General features: G+C 42.2%; 1 protein-coding gene across 1 annotated transcript in view; it reads left to right on the top strand.

Moving 5' to 3' along the window:
• The window catches only part of ACTN2 (actinin alpha 2), a 108,591-nt gene that overhangs the window by 3,669 nt on the left and 83,485 nt on the right, over nt 1-21,437 (top strand). Inside the window, exon 2 of the mRNA XM_056567533.1 lies at nt 12,762-13,313. Coding sequence (XP_056423508.1) covers nt 13,188-13,313 — 126 coding nt within the window. The 5' untranslated portion in view covers nt 12,762-13,187. The remainder of the gene's footprint in view (nt 1-12,761; nt 13,314-21,437) is intronic.

The following is a 21,437-nucleotide window of genomic DNA, read 5'->3' as shown; positions in this document are numbered from 1 at the left end:
GATGAAGGATGATCGCACCGGGTGTCAGAAGTTAAGATAATTTTTCAATCCCCTTCTGGGAGGAGATCCTCCCTTCCAGGGAGCAATACCCTGTCTGTAACCCAATTAAAATATAACTTTTATTCTTGTTACTTAAAAAGTCTAACTGTGATTGTGAAACTTATATATATTTAAAATTGTCAGGAGAGACAGGGAGTCTTCTTGTATATGCCCACTTAGTGGTGCTATAGTACTGGTGTAGGAGTTATCTTGTTTCTCGCTGTGTGTAGTGAGTGTATCACTCTGCTGACACACAGTAACTCCGCACCCTTAATACGCACTGTCTTCCTGTCTAAAATCTTAATGCATTGCTCTAACGTTTCGTTAGAAAACTAACTTCTTCAGAGAGCTGCCTGAAGAAGTGCAGGGGACCAGAGAAGAGCGGCCCGGCCGCATCTATACATTATACAGGAGGATCACAACGGGTGTCAGAAGTGACACCCAGGGCGATCTGTCAATTAGCACATGTACTACTCCCATCATGGAACAGTGTGTTCCATGCTGGGAGTAGTAGTACTACCTAAAAAATTTCACAAATAAAAAAAAAAGTTAAAAACACACACATTATTCAACACATTATTAAAATACATTATTAATGAAAAGTTTAACAAAATTTATTATAACAAATATATTATTTTTACATTTAAATGGCCCCTTTCTAAATTTTTATTATTGTTGGCTACATTTTTAGTTCCCTGCCCGCCCACATAAATTGATCCCTGTTTAAAAATTAATAAAAATGTAATTATAAAAAATAAATGTCGTTAAATACAATTTTTTCCATCACTACACTATCTTTTTTATATATTTTTTTAATGGTACCCTACGAAATTTTATTAAAGACGGTACCTCGTCTTATCGATCAGCGTTGAGAATTGATCTTTTCCTGGGAAATGAAAAGACGGCAAGATTAGTGAAGAGAATCAGTTGTTACCCAAGGGCCCTATCAGATCATACTCCCCAAGTGCTACAGATAGATGTTAGCAATAAACTTAAAAAGGAGCGGGGGCCAGTTAGGTTTAATTCACATTGGCTCTCTATAAGGGAAAGATCAGTATTTTGGGAAATCAATATGGGTTCTACAGACTTAATTATAGTTTGGGACACATTGAAGGCGTATGTGAGAGGGATACTGTTTAAAGGAATTGTTAGGAAAAAGAGGCAGTTTAGGGAGAGGGAACGTTCCCTAATCAAGGAAGTAGAAAAAGCTCAAATTGATTATTATAAGAAGTCAGGAGGGGAGGAATTTGATGGGGTAAAGCAAGCACCGGAAGAGTTAAATACATTTTATCAGGAAAGAGCGCAGAATTAGTTATTTTTTGCAGGACACAGGCAGTTTGTGGAGTAAGGAAAACCTAATAAATTTTTGGCTGAAAAAATCAGGAAGTGCAGGAAGGGAGGAAATAAATTAAAAAGATTGAGGATGAGGACGGGTTGATTTTATAAGATCAGGACGGACTGGAGGAACTTTTTCGCTCATTTGTTTTCTAATTTATATACAGCAGAAGTTAAGTCTGAAAGGGAAGTGATGGAGAAATATTTTGAAGACATTCACATCCGCAAATTGTCAGAAGTAGATATGAACATGTTAAATGCTCCCATTACTCTAGAAGAGATTAAGAAAGTTATTAAAGGGGCACCACTGGGTTCGGCTCCCGGACCTGATGGGATTCCATTTGGAGTGTGTAAAAGTTTTTGGGATGTTTTGGCTCCTATGCTGTATCAAACTTTTAATGAATCCTGTAGGGTAGGAAGGCTGCCTCCATCCATGTCACATGCTTTTATTGCATTGATCTTAAAAAAGAATAAATGTGAGAAGTTGGCGGAATCATGTCGCCCAATTTCCCTCATTAATTGCGATGTTAAAATTTTCTCCAAAATTCTTACAAGTAGATTGTCAAAGGTGATAGCTAACTGGTCCATATAGACCAAACAGAATTCATTCCAGGTAAAAAAATGTTCTCCAATATTGAGAGAACCTTTATAAATATACAGAAAGGCGATGGGGATCGCTGCTCCATCCTGTCATTGGACACAACTAAGGCCTTTGACAGGGCGGAGTGGGAATTCTTGTGGAAGACCTTGGAGGCCTTTGGACTGGGATAGAATTTCATTGCTTGCATTAGGTTAATGTATCAGTCTCCAACAGCTAGTGTGTTGGTTAATGGTTACCCCTCGAGCCCCTTTTCTTTAGGATGGGGAACACGACAGGGGTGCCCCATATCACCCATGCTTTTTGCTTTATATGTTGAGGTATTGGCAGTGTGACTGAGGGGCATGGAAAATATAAAAGTTTTTTTTTTGTAGGTGGTAAAGAAGAGAGACTGGCACTATACGCTGATGATTTATTGCTTTTTTTTACAACATCCAGTAAAAGCACTCCCAGAGGTTATAGAAGTTGTTTAAAAATCATCTATATTGCCACTGTCTCACTCACTGGTTGAAAGGGATGTTCCTTTAAGAATAGTGGGGGATTATCATACTTTAGAATATTAAGGAATTAAAATCACAGCAGAGGTTGGGAAATACAAGATGGTCAACCTGGACCCGATGGTTGCTAGGTTGGGGAAGAAAATGGACCTGTGGTTAAGGCTTCCGCTATTAATGTCGGATAGGATGTCAATCATAAAAATGGTCGCCTTCCCACAGGTCCTATTCTTTTTGAACGCCTCACCCATATGGATCCAGTGTGTATGGTTTGACAGCTTTCAAAGATAAATTTATATGGGGTAGGAAAAGAATTAGGTTGAAGTGCTCTTCCCAGGATGAGGGGGGGTTAGCAATGCCGAATTTTGCACTCTACTTCTTAGCTAGGATTCTTAATATAGTTAAATATGAACAGATTGCCCAAACTAATACTAGGTTGCTGGTACTTGGGAGTGGCAATTACCCTTTGATGGAAGGCTTGGAGGCAAATTTGATAGACACTAAACTCTCCTATGGAAGTATGGTTAAAAAAAAAAAAAAAGGGGGAAGTTTTTTTTTGTTTTGTTTTTTTTTTAAAAATATGGGCAAGAGAAGTATTGTAGTCACTCCTCTCTGGAATAACCAGGGACTTGTAGAATTTATGCCAAATCCGGATGTGAATTTCTGGATTGATCATGAAATTCTATATATCCCACAAATAGTAGTTGGGGATAGTATTGTTTCTTTTGAAAGGCTTTCAGCACAGTATGGCATGAGAAAGCATCACTATTTCAGATATATGCAGCTGTCACGCATTTTTTTAAACGGAGGATAAAACACTCTTTAAAATTGTGCACAATTCTTTCCTCGGATATATATTAGATAATAAACAGGTTAAAAAGTCTATGGTATTTACTTATAAATCACTTTGTAAGGAGATGTCCATTCCTATGAATAACAAAATTCGAACTCGATTGGAGAAAGAGTTGGGACAATTGTCACCAAGCCTATGAAAACAGATCACATATAATATTAATAGGGTTTCAATTAATAGTAATTATAGATTGATTCAGACTAAAATTCTACATAGGTTATTTATAACCCCAAGAATTATTAAAAAATTTGGAAATAATGATCACCTACCCTGTCCTAAATGCTCCTCTGAGGATGAAGATTTTTTTCATTTTATTTGGGACTGTCCCCCAATCTCTATTTATTAGAACAAGATTATTGCTTATCTGAATCAGATCTTTCAACAAGATCTACAGATTAATTTTACAAATGCCATTTTGGGAGGTTACATGGAGAATTGTAAAAATTAGATATCACTGTTAAAATTATAATTTTGCGCCAAACTACTGATATTGAGAATATGGTGGTCAGATCAGACTCCAATGGTGGAAGAATGAGGGAATTTGGTAAATGGTATAAAGAAATATGAAGTATTATTGGCCAATAGGTGTTACGAGTCGGCAGGCTGGATGTGGATCCTCTGTGTCAGCGAGGGATTGGCGTGGACCTTGTCGGTGGACCGGTTCTAGGTTGCTACTGGTATTCACCAGAGCCCGCCGCAAAGCGGGATGGTCTTGCTGCGGCGGTAGCAACCAGGTCGTATCCACCGGCTACGGCTCAACCTCGCTGACTGCTGAGAAGGCATGGGACAGAAGGACTAGGCAGAGGCAAGGTCAGACATAGCAGAAGTTCGGGGCAGGCGGCAAGGTTCGTAGTCAATGGAGATAGCAAGCGGTCAGGAACACAGTTATGGCAAACACAATAAACGCTTTCTCAAGGCACAATGGCAACAAGATCCGGCAAGGAAGTGAGGTAATATAGGGAAGTGCACAGGTAAAAGCTAATCAGACTGATTGGGCCAGGCACCAATCATTGGTGCACTGGCCCTTTAAATCTTAAAGAGCTGGCACGCGCGCGCCCTAAGGAGCGGAGCCGCGCGCGCCAGGACGTGACAGCCGGGGACCGGGACAGGTGAGTGACTTGGGATGCGATTCGCGAGCGGGCGCGTCCCGCTATGCGAATCGCATCCCTGCCGGCAGTGTCAGTGCAGCGCTCCCGGTCAGCGGGTCTTACCGGGGCGCTGCAGAGAGAGGAACGCCGCGAGCGCTCCGGGGAGGAGCAGGGACCCGGAGCGCTCGGCGTAACAATAGGAATGGGAGAAAGGAGACTAGGGTTAGAAGGTTATGGGAGATATGGGAGGAAGGCCTGTTGTTAAAGGGGTACTCCGGCCCCAAGACATCTTCCTTTGGATAGGGGATAAGATGTCTGATCGTAGGCCATCACGCCCTCTCCCATAGACTTGCATTGAGGGGGCGGACGTGACGTCACACGGGGTCGGAGTCGTGGCATCATGATACTCCCCGTGGGCGGGAGGCTTAACACTGAGAGCCTCCAGCGCTTCCTGCAGTGCTTACAGGTGGGTGCTGCATGCTAGATTGGCATGCAGCAGCGGGACCCCCGCGATCAGACATCTTATCCCCTATCCTTTTGATAGGGGATAGGATGTCTTGGGGCCGGAGTACCCCTTTAAAATCAACATAGAGAATGAATTAAAAAAGGGTTACTTTTATTTATTAATTTTTTCTCTCTCTTCCCTCGGGTTGGGGGGGGGGGGGGGGTGTATGTTCTTTGTTGGTATGTGTAATTTTGTACATTCGACTATGAGATGATGGGTATGATATCCATACAATTGATTCTTTTTCTTTGAATGTGTATTACTTAAAAAGAAAATAAATAAAGAAAGAAAAAAACGGTATCTCCATCACTTTTTTTGGATCGCTAAAGTCCAAAAAAAGAATACAAAATGCCTGCAAAAAGCCAAAGTTAAAACCCACATAGTGTTTTCCTTGGCGTTTTTTTTTTTTTTTTTTTACTCCCATAGACATCTCTTGGAAATAAAGATTTTCCTGAAAAAAATTTCTAAGTCTCAACAAGAGGTCGTTTTTGGAAAAACTGCCAAGGAGCCAAAAAGAGCTTAAAAACGCGCAAAGGATAAAAAAAAAAAAACGCCAAACTTAAAAACGCCAAGTGGATATGGCATTTTGCAGTTCACTATCGACGTGCAGCAAACATCTGGCTGCAGCTTTTTTTTTTGTCACAGAAAAAACGCTGTGCGGCAAAATGAGCATCCTTATTGGCATTTTTGCATGAAAAACCTCAGTGGAATTCTAGCCTAATGCTAGATTTTCACTATGTTAGTGCTCCCATTAGTGAGATCAGTCAGCCTCTCATCAAAAACAGGATGGCAACTTATAAGGTTTATGGGAGCAGACTCCTGCACTACAGAGTCTGATTAAATGAACACATGTCTAAAACGGAGTAATTAGGTGACATTTAAATCAATGTGGTCCGCTGCTCCCATTAACAGTATAGGTTGGCATCCTGTTTTTGGTGGAATGCCGACAGATATAACAAAAAAAAACTATGGTAAATTCCCCCCCCCCCCCCCCCATTAAAGGGGTACTTTGGTGGAAAACAAATATTTTCAAATCAACTGGAGCTAGAAAGTTAAACAAATTTGTAAATTACTTCTATTTAAAAATACCATTCAAGGCTGATCAGCTGCTGTATGTTAAAGATGAAGTTGTGTATTTCCAGTCTGACCACACTGCTCTCTGCTGACACCTCTGTCCATGTCAGGAACTGTTCAGAATAGGAGCAAATCCCCATATAAAACCTATCCTGCTCTGAACAGTTCCTGAAATGGACAGAGGTGCCAGCAGAGAGAACTGTGGTCATACTGTAAAAAAACTACACAACTTTCTCTGGAGCATATAGCAGCTGATAAGTACTGGAAGGATGAAGATTTTAAAATAGAAATAATTTACAAATATGTTCAACTTTCTGGCACCAGGTAATTTGAAAAAAAAAATAATAATAATAATAATTCTGCCGGGGTACCCCTTTAAGTCCCACAATGTTAGGAATTCTGTGCAATCAGGAAATCATGGGACATAAAGGTAGTTTACACTTTTTTTTTTTTAACGGGAACTAAGGGTGCACTTGCACCACGATTAGTTTTATTGCTGACCACGGTTTCCAGGCAGCAACAAAACCGGATACAATGCAAAAATGAGCCAACTGACTTTGGCCAGCTTATTTCATTGAAAGGGATGGGGCGCGGGATATGGCAGCCGTATCACACAATTGTAGTGTAAATGTAGCCTAAGTTGTACTCTATATAAAACAACTTTTGTAAATGTCCCAAGTAGTAGGTAAATTTGGTCCAAGTAGTCTTTTTGGCACAAGGCTTGCCTAAGTAATGATTACAGCCCAGATGATCCGTGACAAGTTCAGCAAGCCTCACATCAAAATGACTACATGGGCCTAATTTTCTTACTGCGCTGGACATTTATAAAAGTTGTTTTCTCTGTATTTACAGACGGGTCAGAAGACATCCAGGTATGGTAGGACATGATGTTGCCCTTTATTAGGCTGGGTTCACACCACGCTTGGGGCATACAGCAGCCGAATCCGACAGGAGTTTTAAAACCACCTCCTGCCAGACCTGCTCCATACCTTATTCATTTAAAGGGGTTATCCAGGAATAGAAAAACAGAGCTAATTTCTTTCAAAAAAAAGCTCCACATGTGTTTCCAGGTTGTGTGTGGTATTACAACTTGGCTCCATGCACTTCAATGGAACTGAGCTGCAGAACCAAACCCAACCTGGAGACAGACGGGGGGCGATTTCTGAAAGAAAGTAGCTCTGTTTTTCTGTTCCTGGGTAGCCCCTTTAAATAAGGTGACTGGAGTGACTCTAGTCAAACCAGTCCACCCATTCTCTGACATCAACAAGGCATTTTTATCCACACAAATGCCGCTCCCTGGATATTTTCTTTTTTTTCTAACCATTCTCTAGAGATGTTTGTGCATTAAAATCCAAGTAGATCAGCAGTTTCTAAAATAGACCTGCACGCCTGGCACCAACAACCATGCCATAATCAAAGGGGTTATCTGGAAACAGCATCACACCTGTTCTCAAGATGTATGTGGTATTGCAGCTCAGTTCCACCTAAGTTAAAGGGGTATTCCAGGATTTTTTTTTTATTTGACTATGCTACAGGGGCTGTAAAGTTAGCGTAGTTCGTAATATAGTGTCTGTACCTGTGTGTGACGGTTTTCTCACAATTCTTATGTTATTTTCACCCCAATATTTATTTTTAACAGCATACAAAATGTGTGTGTGTTGTCTCAGATTTTTCCCAGGTTGCAATGCGGTCGAGACCTGACTCACTAGTCAGCTGATGACAGGGACCCTGTCTGCTTCAATGGGTGGAGCGATTGCTTGGTGGGAGAGAGATCAATCTGCAACTAATGCAACAGCTGGAGGCACCCTGATTGAAAACCACAGGTCTTTTGTAAAGATGCAGCTCATTTATGTTTCAAAGGGTGGGGTGGCTGATGCGTGGGAGGGAGGAAAATGGAATTATGGGATTTGTAGGGATTCGTCGGCTGCGTTTTCGGCCGTATGCGGTTTCCCGACCGCAGGCAAAAACGTGGTCGACCACGTTTTTGCCTGCGGTCGGGAAACTGCATATGGCCGAAAACGCAGCCGACCGGAGGCTGCGGATCACTCCGGTCGGCTCACAGACATACATCAACTATGGTTCCCGAATATGGCTGAGTGCGGGCGCCGCGATTAAGCCCCGCCCACCCCTCCTCCCAGCCGTATACAGGAACCGTAATTACAAACCGTAGTGTGAACCCAGCCTAACTGGAGTGGTTCATGTCTGAAGAAAATTATGACATAGTGGGTATAACAGGGACTTGGTTGGACGATAGCTGTGACTGGGCGGTCAATATACAGGGTTATAGTCTATTCAGGAAGGATCGGACAAAATGGAAAGGGGGAGGAGTTTGTCTTTACAGTATGTGAAATCGAGTCTGTAGGCCGAACTGCAGGAGGATATATATGGGAGGGAAACAATAATGTGGAGTCATTATGGGTAGAAATATATGGAGATAAAAAAAAAATTTCTGATATGGGTTTGCTATAAGCCACCAAATATAATGGAAGAGCCAGAAGATCAATTACATGGGGGACTTTAACTATCCTGATATAAACTGGGAGACTGAGTCCTGTGAATCTCATAAAGGAAACAGGTTTCTGACTATAGCTAAAGACAATTATCTGTCCCAAATGATGCAGGACCCGACCAGAGGAGGCGCCCTACTAGACTTAATATTAACCAACAGACCTGACAGAGTAACTAATGTGCAAGTAGAAGGACATCTAGGAAATAGATCATAATATAATACATTATAACTTGTCCTTCAATAAGGGAATCTCTTGACGGGCCACAAAAACAATGAACTTTAGGAAGGCAAAGTTTGATCAACTCAGAGAAGCCCATAACAATATAAATTGGTATAATATCCTCAAAAACAAGAATACTGACACTAAATGGGAGACTCCTGAACAAAGCCCCCCAGGGTGAAACGCGTCGGAGATATGGTGGATGACTGGGGAACGGGGGGGGTCTCTGTATATATGTTTATTAGCTGGTCTTGGACCGCTTTTTCTGGCTCCCAGCTGTTTGCTGTCTCTCACTATTCTCACATATTCATCTGTGTGGGACTACTGTATTATTGTTTTTGTTTTGTATAGCTGCCCATTACTTCTTATTAGGGCTACATAGCCATTTTCATATTTGATTCTGTACCCCTCCTTTTCCTAGTCTCCACCTTTTTCTGTGTCCATGCCTCTTGCTTTTAACCTATTTTTTTTGTATAATTTTCATAATAAAGATTACCTATTTTTATATATGGTCCATTTTTGAGTGGTCTTTAAGGTTGATAGGTTATTTAAATGGGAGACTTAAAAATATTTTAAAATTCTCATTTTAAGAGGTATATATACCTTATGGAAATCAAATGGTCAGAAATAAAAGAAAACCAATATGGATGAAGAAAAATGTTAAGGGGGCAATAAATGACAAAAATAAAGCATTTAATCTTCTAAAACAGGACGGCAGTGAAGAAGCATTAAAAAGCTATAGACAAAAATGTAAAATATGTAATTAAAAAAACAAAAAAAGCCGCAAAAATAGAAACAAAAAGAGAGAGTAAAGAGAGTAAAATATCCCCAAAATCTTCTTTAACTATATAAATAGCAAAAAGGTTCAAAATGAAAGTGTTGGCCCTTTAAAAAACGATGAAGAAGAAATTATAAACGGGGGTCAGGAAAAAGCAAATATATTCAACAAATTCTTCTCCTCTGTATTCACCGAGGAAAATGAAATGGCAGGTGAAATACAGCGATATAAGGTAAACTCCCCAGTACAGGTCACCTGTCTAACCCAGGAAGAAGTACAGGTCACCTGTCTAACCTAGGAAGAAGTACAGTGATACCTACAAAAAAAACTAAATAGACAAATCACCAGGTCAAGATGGCATTCACCCCCATGTTCTAATTGAATTAAGAAATATAATAGACAGACCCCAATTTTTAATATTCAGTGACTCTATAGTAACAGGGACTGTTCCCCAGGACTAGTGCATGGCAAATGTGGTGCCAATATTAAATAAAGGTTCAAAAAGGTAACCCCTGGAATTATAGGCCTGTTAGATTAACCTCGGTTGTATGTAAATCGTTTGAGGTTTCTTTTAAGGGATGCTATTTTGGAGTATCTTTATAAAAATAAATGTATGACTCCATATCAGCATGGCTTTATGAGGGATCGGACCTGTCAAACTAACCTGATCAGCTTTTATGAGGAGGTGAGCTCCAGACTGGACCAGGGGCAATCGCTGGATGTCGTATATCTGGATTTTTTCCAAAGCATTTGATACGGTGCCACATAAAAGGTTGGTGCATAAAATGAGAATGCTTGGACTGGGGGCAAATGTGTTTAAGTGGGTAAGTAACTGGCTCAGTGATAGGAAACAAAGGGTGGTTATTAACCCCTTAAGGCCCGGGGGGTTTTCCGTTTTTGCATTTTCGTTTTTTGCTCCTTGCCTTTAAAAAATCATAACTCTTTCAATTTTGCACCTAAAAATCCATATGATGGCTTATTTTTTGCGCCACCAATTCTACTTTGTAATGACGTCAGTCATTTTGCCCAAAAATCTACGGTGAAACGGGAAAAAAAATCATTGTGCGACAAAATTGGAAAAAAAAAACGCTGTTTTGTAACTTTTGGGGGCTTCCGTTTCTACGTAGTACATTTTTCGGTAAAAATGACACCTGATATTTATTCTGTAGGTCCATACGATTAAAATGATACCCTACTTATATAGGTTTGATTTTGTCGGACTTCTGGAAAAAATCATAACTACATGCAGGAAAATTAATACGTTTAAAATTGTCATTTTCTGACCCCTATAACTTTTTTATTTTTCCGTGTATGGGGCGGTATGAGGGCTCATTTTTTGCGCCGTGATCTGAAGTTTTTAACGGTATCATTTTTGCATTGGTAGGACTTATTGATCATCATTTTTAAATTATATAAAAAGTGACCAAAAATGCACTATTTTGTACTTTGGAATTTTTTTGCGCGCACGCCATTGACCGAGCGGTTTAATTAATGATATATTTTTATAATTCGGACATTTCTGCACGCGGTGTTCCATATATGTTTATTTTTATTTACACTGTGTTTTTTTTTTATTGGAAAAGGGGGTGATTCAAACTTTTAATAGGGGAGGAGTTAAATGATCTTTATTCACTTTTTTTTTCTCACTTTTTTTTTGCAGTGTTATAGGTCCCATAGGGACCTATAACACTGCACACACTGATCTTCATCATTGATCACTGGTTTCTCATTAGAAACCAGTCATCAACGATTCTGCCGCATGACTGCTCATGTCTGGATCTCAGGCACTGAGCAGTCATTCGGCGATCGGACAGCGAGGAGGCAGGAAGGGGCCCTCCCGCTGTCCTGTCAGCTGTTCGCGATGCCGCGATTAGCCGCGGCTATCCCGAACAGCGATCGGCGCTGCGCGCTATTAGAGGCAGGTCCCGGCTTCACTATGACGCCAGGCCCGCCGTGATATGACGCGGGGTTTCTGTGTAACCCCGCGTTATATCAGAAGAGCAGGACCAAGGACGTACCGGTACGTCCTTGGTCCTTAAGGGGTTAATGGTGCTTATTCTGATTGGGTGACTGTTACTAGCGGGGTACCACAGGGGGTCAGTCTTGGGTCCTGTTCTATTTAATATTTTTATTAATGACCTTGTAGAGGGGTTGAATAGTAAAGCAGCAATCTTTGCAAATGATACTAAACTCTGTAAAGCGGTAAACACTATAGAGGACAGTGCACTGTTACAAATGGATCTGGATAGGTTGGATAGGTCTGAAGTGGCAGATGAGGTTCAACACTGATAAATGTAAGGTAATGCACATGGGGAAGAAAAATCCGGGCTGGGATTATGTATTAAATGGGAGAACACTTGGGACGACTGACGTGGAAAAGGACTTGGGAGTCTTAGTTAACAGTAAATTTAGCTGTAGTGACCAGTGTCGGGCAGCTGCTGCCAAGGCAAAACCATGGGGTGCATCAATAGGGCATAGATGCCCACGACAAGGAAATAATTCTACCCCTGTACAAATCACTAGTCAGACCACACATAGAATACTGTGTACAGTACTGGGCACCAGTGTACAAGAAAGTTATAGTGGAGCTGGAGAGGGTTCAAAGACGGGCAACCAGAGTAATACGGGGAATGGGAGGACTGCAGTACCCAGAAAGATTATCAGAATTAGGGTTATTTAGTTTAGAAAAAAGACTTAGGGGAGACCTAATAACTATGTATAAATATATCAGGGGACAGTACAGAGATCTCTCCCATGATCTATTTATACCCAGGACTGTATCTATAACAAGGGGGCCTCCTCTACGTCTAAAGGTGATGTCATGCCTGCTGGGAAATGCCCACTTTCTTCTGCTGGTAGATTGCACAGTGTGAGCAAGAATAAAGGTATGATATGGAGCTTTTTAAAGCTCAGAATTTTTTTTTAAGGGTTGGAGGGATGTCAGGAGTAGTTAGGGAACATAGCCTGAGTTGGTCACAGGTACTTTTTAACCTTTTTATTCATCCTTCTGCTGCTTTGTTCATACCTTAGCTAAGGACCTCCGTTATTTTTTTTAACCTCCTGGCTTGTTTTATTTAGTCATGATTGCTCACTGATGAGATTTCGTTTTGATTGCAGTAGCGCCACCCACTTTCTCTGCCTAGTGTTATTTATTAGATGAAAGGATTTCATGTTGCATTGAAAATGTCCTACTACAAATGAAATAAATAAATAATGCCATTTCTAGGAAAGCCTCTAAGCCTAGTGTTTCTATAAATTCTCCTGGCAGGATGAAGTAATAAGGATTAAGGTGATCTGACAGTGTACTGTACGGCAGGGTTAAGTTATTACAGTTGGCACACATGAGCCTCGGAGTGATTATCGTGACTCTGGAACGCGTCCGTTGTGCGAGCAGTGAATTGTTTTCAGATATTACAGTGATAAATGCAGGTTCTAAAATAGCCTGCAGTAGGAGTGCTCTCATATCTGGTATTATTAAGAGGCCTGTCACGTGATCCTGGGGGATAATAGACAGCTGCCTAGCCAGAGCTTCACTGGGATAGCAGGCACACAAGTATCCAGGACAGAGGCTGAGCTCAGCCTGAAGGTCAACAAAGGTCATCATACTAACTCAGGCAACATCATAGCTTCATCTATCACCGAAGCAGAAGAAGATTTCCTCAGATTCTCATTATCAGACTAATTTACCGGGAGCATGACCCAAACAATGACCAACGACATGTACAACTACACCTATGAAGAGTACCAGTACATGAACCAAGAAGATGAATGGGACCGAGATATGCTCTTAGACCCAGCATGGGAAAAGCAGCAACGAAAGGTCAGCCTGTAGAGTGCTAATCTGTTCCAAACTAAAACCTATTTATTGATGTTTGTGAAACTTAGTCTAAAGCAAGTGATACATGTAACATTGACAATATTATCTACATAATATTATATGACATTATCTTAACTCTATAACCTGTAGTTGTCCATAGTTGTCTATATAGGGAAAACAAGAATGGAAAATACAGTCAGAGAATCCGTGCTGCCCTAGATAAAGACAAACTACTCCTAGAACAGAATCGTGCACATACTCTAAACATACATTTTCCAGTGTCTTTGAGACTTGTATAGTAAAGTTGTGACATAAGTTACATATATTCATTACCTTTCCCAAAATACACAATGTATTTTGGGGATAAACTAAATACTGGGTAATTTAAAATCTCACATCTGTTGCATAGGATCACATCTTTGTATGTTATTCTTATAGTTCCATGGTTGTACCTTTCCCAAATAACCAGTCTGTTTTTTTTTGGTTTTTTTACTGTATGGTGATTGACAATGCTAGATCTCCAACGTGGATCCAGCAGTGTCATCCACCCACCCCTATATTTTAATGGCGTCCGAAAGTTGGTAAAAATGTTATCAAATGGTTTGGGGAAAAAATCCCTTTAGGGTGTATGCACATGTACATTATTCTGCACATATTTGATGCTGTTTAGTCAATTAGTTTTCACTGAAGTCTACTGTACATGTGAACTTATATACATACATATGTATATACATAGGTATATAAGTTAAAGGATATTGGTGTTTGCTGTGTGAGAAGAAAGGAGATTAGAAATCTGATGGATTCAGTAGATGAATTACTCCTTCCTCATACTGTCTGTAATTCTGATTTCTTCCTATAAAACTAATGGAGAGAAACAGTCTATTACAGGTAGGGGGTGGTATATTACTGTAGATAAATAAAACCTTGTTAATCTGATGGATGTTTTTTCTTAAAAAATGTGCCCAGGCTTTCTGCTAAAAAAAAAAAAAAAAAGCCTGTATTTACCTCTTGCACTTACAAAGCAACTGTTCTCGCTGTTCCCTGTCCCTGCCGCACTGCACTTCCTAGTTCTGTGGTCAATATGTCACAATGTCACTCAGCCAATCCCTGGCCACAGTGGTGTCCTGCCTTAGCCAGTGATTGTCTGAGCAGCAATGTGATGTATTGACCCCAGCACAGGTACAGCTTAGCAGTAACGGCAGTAGCAGGCAGTCTGGGCATATTTATGAAAAAAAAAATTGCCAGACAATCCCTTCAAGGCTCACTCACATTAGCATTTTAATAAATATGGATCAAATACTCATGTCCAACAAATGGTATCTAGACAGATCCATTGTAAAATACTGAGTAAAAATTAAAGGGGTACTCCGGTGAAAACCTTTTTTCTTTTAAATCAACTGGTGCCAGACAGTTAAACATATTTGTAAATTACTTCTATTAAAAAATCTTAATCCTTCCAGTACTTATTAGCTGCTGAATGCTACAGAGGAAATTCCTTTCTTTTTGGAACACTGATGACATCACGAGCACAGTGTTCTCTGCTGACATCTCTGTCCATTTTAGCAACCATGCATAGCAGATGTATGCTAAGTGCAGCGTGGTGGCTTAGTGGTCAGCACTACTGCCTTGCAGTCCTGGGGCCTTGGGTTCAAATCCCACTAAGGACAACAATAAGTAAAGACTTATTATTTTTATTATAATAATGTCAGCAAAGAGCACCGTGCTCAGGATGTCATCAGAGAGCATTCAAAAAAAAAAAAAGAATTTCCTCTGTAGTATTCAGCAGCTAATGTTGATTTAAAATAAAAGAGGTTTTCACTGGTGTACCCCTTTAAAACAAAAACCTTTTGTGCAAAAAAAAATTTTTTTATTGTAATTAAAACTATTGGTAATTTTTAATGAATACTCTAGCATAAACTAATACTATGGGGGGAGGGTTTCCTTCACCCAAAACCCTCATCCCTAGAAAAAAAAGCTTATTTCTCAGGAAGACCTAAATGTATTACATGGGCGGCCCGCTGAGGCCAGTGTGCACGTTTAAAGGGGTACTCCGGTGAAAAACTTTTTTTTTTAAATCAACTGGTGCCAGAAAGTTAAACAGATTTGTAAATTACTTATATTAAAAAATATTAATCCTTCCTGTACTTATTAGCTGCTGAATACTACAGTGGAAATTATTTTCCGTTTGAAACACACAGCTGTCTGCTGACATCATGAGCACAGTGCTCTCTGCTGACATCTCTGTCCATTTTTAGGAACTGTCCAGGGTAAAAGGAAATCCCCATAGCAAACATATGATGTTCTGGACAGTTCATAAAATGGACAGAGATGTCAGCAGATAGCACTGTGCTTGTGAGGTCAGCGGACTGTTCTGTGTTTCAAAAAGAAAATAATTTCCGCTGTAGTATTCAGGAGCTAATAAGTACAGGAAGGGTTAAGATTTTTTAATAGAAGTAATTTACAAATCTGTTTAACTTTCTGGCACCAGTTGATTAAAAAAAAATAATAATACGTTTTTCACCGGAGTACCCCTTTAAAAAAGAAATTGAACATGTTTACATTGTGAATTCCCAACATTTTATTCTGATCTTCAAAAACAGACATATAGTGTACTACAACACATCACAAGCTTTGAAGCGATACACAATAAGCACTTTTGCAAGGATTAAAATGCGAACGCCCATCTTTAATGTTGATAATATACTGTACAATTGTTATACAGTGCACTCCGGCCGGACACACCGAAGCTCTGAATTTGAAAGGGCCAGTGCGCCCGTAATTAGCCTCCACACCTGTACCTCTGTTATAAGTTCAAGAACCTCCCTCATACCCCTGCCGGATCTTTGCTTGCCTCAGTGCCTTAGAGAAAGTGTTATTCTGTGTTCCTTGCCGTGTACCAGACCTTGCATTCTGTGACCAGACCGTGTTCCTTGCCGCCTGCCTATTGACCTTCTGCTACCTTCCTGACTACGTTCCTGTGCCGCCTGCTCTGACCTCCTGCCATCCAGACTACATCCTGTCTCATCCCTTCTGTGCCTTGCTTCACCTCAGCCGCCTGTGTGGTCGAGTCGTGCCAGGGGTAGCGACCTGGGTACCGCCTGCCGCAGCAAGTCCATCCCGCTTTGTGGCGGGCTCTGGTGAAAATCAGCGGCACCTTAAAACCCGCTCCCTGGCACGGCACGCATCATCTACCACACAGGTCCAGCGGATCTACTACCTCTCCAGCTCTAGACTACTGTGGTCCAGCGGATCTACTACCTCTTGAGTTCCCGTCGACTGCGGTGAGTCTAACAGTAAGATCCGGCCATGGATCAAGCTGAGGTACCTCTGCCAGAGGTTTCAAATCTTCCCTCCATTGTGGTGCGTCAGTCACAGCAGTTAGCCTGTCAGGCGCAGCAACTAAGTCAACTGTCCGCCATGATGCAGCAACTACTGACCATGCAGCAGCAGCAACCACAACCTGCTTCAGCCTCTCCACCTGTTTCTACAGCTCCTTCCAGATCAAAGCTTCGTCTTCCCCTTCCCACGAAGTTTGACGGAGATCCTAAGTTGTGTAGAGGTTTTGTGACTCAGTGCTCCATGCACCTGTAGCTCATGGGGGATCAGTTCCCGACAGAATGAGCAAAGGTGGCGTTTGTGGTCAACCTCTTGTCCGGAAAGGCCCTGGCCTGGACTACTCCTCTCAGGGATCACAGTGATCTGATTTCCTCTAATCTCATGGCCTTCTTAGCTTAATTCCGTAGCGCTTTTGAAGAACCCGCACGTGCCTCCTCTGCCGAGATGGCTCTACTGAACCTGAACCAAGGGACTTCCTCTGTAACAGACTATGTTGTCCAGTTTCATACCCTTGCTTTGGAATGGTCGTGGAACAATGAAGCCTTGTGTGCTACATTTAAAAAAGGGCTGTCCAGCAGAATAAAAGATGCTCTTGCTGCATAAGATCCTCCGACTAACTTGTGGCAACGAATCCATTTAGCCACACGTATTGATGTGCGTTTTGCCGAGAGGCAGGAAGAACTTCTTACTGAAAGAGAACCTGCCCGAATACTGCATTATCCTAGCTTGGCACCCGTGTTCCAACATCCACCTCTACAGTCTTCTTTGTCTCTTGCCGAAGAGGCTATGCAAGTGGATCTTACTCGCCTAACGCAGCTAGAAAGATCTCGACGACACAATGATAATTTGTGCCAATACTGTGCAACTCCGGAGCACGTTCTCAAATACTGTTCTACACGTCCTCAGCGTCCAGGAAACGCTCGCACCTAGGACACTTGGGAGAGGCGTCCCTGGGTGTGATTACTACCTCTCCTCGTTTGAATATGTCTGTTTAAGTCCACGCTTCTGCTCAGACTTCATTCTTCGCTTCTGCATTCTTGGACTCTGGTTCCGCTGGCAACTTCATTGATGCCTCTCATGTGCATGAATATTATCTTCCTGTTAATCAGCTTGTCAAGCCTTTGTTCATCTCTTCTATCAATGGACAAAATCTGAACTATAATGAGATATTCCATACAGAGCTCCTTATCTTGCAAGTAGGAGTCTTGCATAAGGAAAAGATTGAGCTCTATATGCTTCCTCACTGTACTTCTCAGATACTTCTCGGTCTTCCTTGGCTCCAACGTCATTCTCCGCAACTTGACTGGAAATCTGGAGAGATCACTCGCTGGGGACAGAGCTGTCAAAATTGTCTTGTGCCCGTCCAGTTTAAATTTGTTTCTTCCTTTTCTCCTATGCCAGGTCTGCCTGCCCCTTATCAAAATTATACAGATGTCTTCTGCGAAAAGATTGCCGAAACTTTACCTCCACATTGTCCTTACGATTGCCCCATTGATTTACAGCCTGGGACTATGCCTCCACATGGTAGAATCTATCCTTTGTCAGTCCCTGAGACTCAAGCCATGCAAAAATACATCCAGGAGAACCTCCAGAAAGGATTTATCTGAAAGTCCTTCTCACCTACCGGAGCAGGGTTCTTCTTTGTGGGCAAGAAGGATGGCTCTCTCCGTCCATGTATTGATTACAGGGGTCTCAGCAAAATCAAGGTCAAAAATCGTTATCCACTTCCTCTGATGTCTGAACTTTTTGATAGTCTCTGGGGGGCCAAGTTCTTCTCTAAATTGGATTTACGGGGAGCTTATCACCTGATTCGAATCCGAGAGGGAGACGAATGGAAAATAGCCTTTAATACCTGTGATGGACATTTTGAGTATCTCGTGATGCCTTTCAGCCTTCGCAATGCTCCAGCTGTTTTTCAGGAATTCGTCAATGATATCTTCCGAGATCTTCTCTATACCTGTGTTGTCGTGTATCTTGATGGCATCTTGAACTTCTCTACCAACTTAGAGGAGCATCGTACTTATGTTCATCTGGTTCTTCAGCGCCTCTGGAGGAATCATCTCTATGCCAAACTAGAGAAATGCCTATTCAAGAAATCCAGTCTCCCGTTTCTTGGTTACATTGTCTCACATCATTTTGGATTGGCCTTGCCCTACTGGCCTTCGGGCTATTCAACGTTTTCTGGGATTTGCCAACTATTATCGTCAGTTCATCCCACATTTCTCCTCTGTGGTCGCTCCAATTGTAGCTCTCACCAGAAAAAAACTCTAACCCTAAGTCATCGCGTCCTGAGGCCGAAGAGGCTTTCTCTCGCCTAAAGTCTACTTTTGCTTCAGCTCCCGTGCTTTCAACACCTGATCCAGAAAGACCTTTTGCTTTTGGAGGTTGACGCCTCATCGGTAGGAGCTGGTACCATTCTTACCCAGAAAAACTCCAAGGGTAAGACTGTAACCTGTGGCTTCTTTTCAAAAACCTTTGTGCCAGCAGAAAGGAACTACTCGAGAACTTCTTGCTATAAAACTCGCCTTAGAGGAGTGGCGACATTTGTTGGAAGGGTCTCCTCATCCGATTAGTATCTACTCTGACCACAAGAATCTCCTATATCTTCAGTCTGCTCAGTGTTTGAACCCTCGCCAGGCAAGGTGGTCATTGTTCTTTTCCAGATTTACATTTTTTCATTCATTTCCGTCCAGCTAACAAGAATATCAGAGCTGATGCCCTTTCCAGATCCTCTGACGTTGTGGGTTTGGACTCTACACCTAGACATATTATCCCTCCAGACTGTCTGATCTCTGTAGCTCCTTCCGATATTCTGCAAATACCTCCTGGTAAATCCTTTGTACCAATCAGATTGAGATGCAAAGTCCTGAAATGGGGTCATTCTTCTTTATTGGCAGGTCATCCTGGGAGTATGTAAGACTTTACTGTTAATCTCCCGGCACTATTGGTGGTCGCATCTGGAACACGATGTCTCTGACTTGGTTCGTTTCTGTGTCACCTGTGCTCATGACAAGACCCCTCGACAGAGACCTGCAGGACTCTTACAGCCATTGCCCATTCCTGAGACTCCATGGACTCACATTGCTATGGATTTTATTACCGACCTTCCGCCATCTCATAATAAACATGGTCATCTGGGTTGTGGTTGATCGGCTTTCCAAAATGGCTTATTTTATCCCACTCCCTGGTCTCCCATCTGCTCCACAGCTGGCGAAGCACTTTTTACTACATATCTTCCATCTACATGGTCTTCCAGAACATATCGTCTCGTGCCGCGGAGTTCAGTTCGTGTCCAAATTCTGGCGAGCTCTCTGTTCCTGTCTTGACATCAGCTTGGACTTCTCCTCTGCCTATCACCCCCAGTCCAATGGCCAGGGGGAGAGGGTAAACCAAATCCTGGAGACTTATTTACGTCATTTTGTCTCTGCTGTCCAGACGACTGGGTTGATCTTCTTCCCTGGGCGGAATTTTCCTATAATCATAAGGATTCTGTGTCCACGAGGACCTCTCCGTTTTTTATTGTTTTTGGTCATCATCTCCGGTCTCATCTTCCTGTTCCAGTTCCTTCCGGTGTCCAAGCTGTAGATGAACTTGTCCGTGACTTCTCTTCCATTTGGCGATAGACTCCCCCAGTCTTTATCACTGCCCTCTTCCTGCATGAAAACCCAGGCTGATAAGAAAAGAAGACCTCCTCTATCCTTCTCTCCAGGTGATAAAGTTTAATTATCCTCGAAGTACATTTGTTTCAAGATCCCTAGTTACAAGTTAGGTCCTCGATTCCTAGGTCCGTTCAAGGTCTTAAAAAGAATCAATCAAGTTTCATACAAACTCCGTTTACCTCCTTCTCTACGCATACCTAACTCCTTTTATGTATCTCTCCTCAAACCTCTGATTATCAACCGTTACTCTCAAAAAAAACACTGCTCCTACTCCTGTCTCTGGTTCCTCTGATGTTTTTCAGGTCAAAGAGATCCTGGCCTCTAAAACAGTACTTGGAAGAAATTTTTTTTTGGATTGATTGGAGGGGTTTTGGTCCTGAGGAGAAATCCTGGGAGCCCGAGGAGAAAATCTTGGACCGTAACCTCTTCAAGAAATTGTTTTCCCACAAGAAGAGGGGGAGACCAAAGGTGTGGGGGGTACTGTTATCCAGTGAGCGCATCTCCCCGTTCATCTAACCAGCCGATGGGGCTGGGATTCACATCGCGTGACGAGCCCGCATGCGAGTCCCAGCCCGTCACTCACCTCCGTCCTCTGCCTCTGTTCCTCAGCTCTGGTGCTTGTGCCCCCGCCTCCTAGGGCGCACGCGCGCCGGAGCTCTGAAATTTAAAGGGCCAGTGCGCCCGTAATTAGCCTCAAGCACATCCCCCATACCCCTGCCAGATCTTTGTTTGCCTCAGTGCCTTAGAGAAAGTGTTATTCTGTGTTATTTGCCGTGTACCAGACCTTGCATTTCGTGACCCCACCGTGTTCCTAGCCACCTGCCTATTGACCTTCTGCTACCATCCTGACTTCACTCCTGTGCCGCCTGCCCTGACCTCCTGCCATCCAGACTACGTCCTGTCTCATTCCTTCGCTTCACCTGCCGCAGCAAGTCCATTCCGCTTTATGGTGGGCTCTGGTGAAAACCAGCAGCACCTTAGACCCCGCTCCCTGGCACGGCCCGCGGTGCGTCTAACAACAATGCATAGTTATCAGACTGTTTCATATCTTCACACAATCCAATAATTCTAAAGTGAAGGATCAAAGGTGCACAGAGGTAGTAGCTACATCCAGGCTCTGGTACCTGAGGGG

The sequence above is a fragment of the Hyla sarda genome, chromosome 3, assembly GCF_029499605.1.
Source record: "Hyla sarda isolate aHylSar1 chromosome 3, aHylSar1.hap1, whole genome shotgun sequence".
In the NCBI taxonomy this organism is placed as follows: domain Eukaryota; kingdom Metazoa; phylum Chordata; class Amphibia; order Anura; family Hylidae; genus Hyla; species Hyla sarda.
This window is presented reverse-complemented; position numbering and strand designations above follow the sequence as displayed.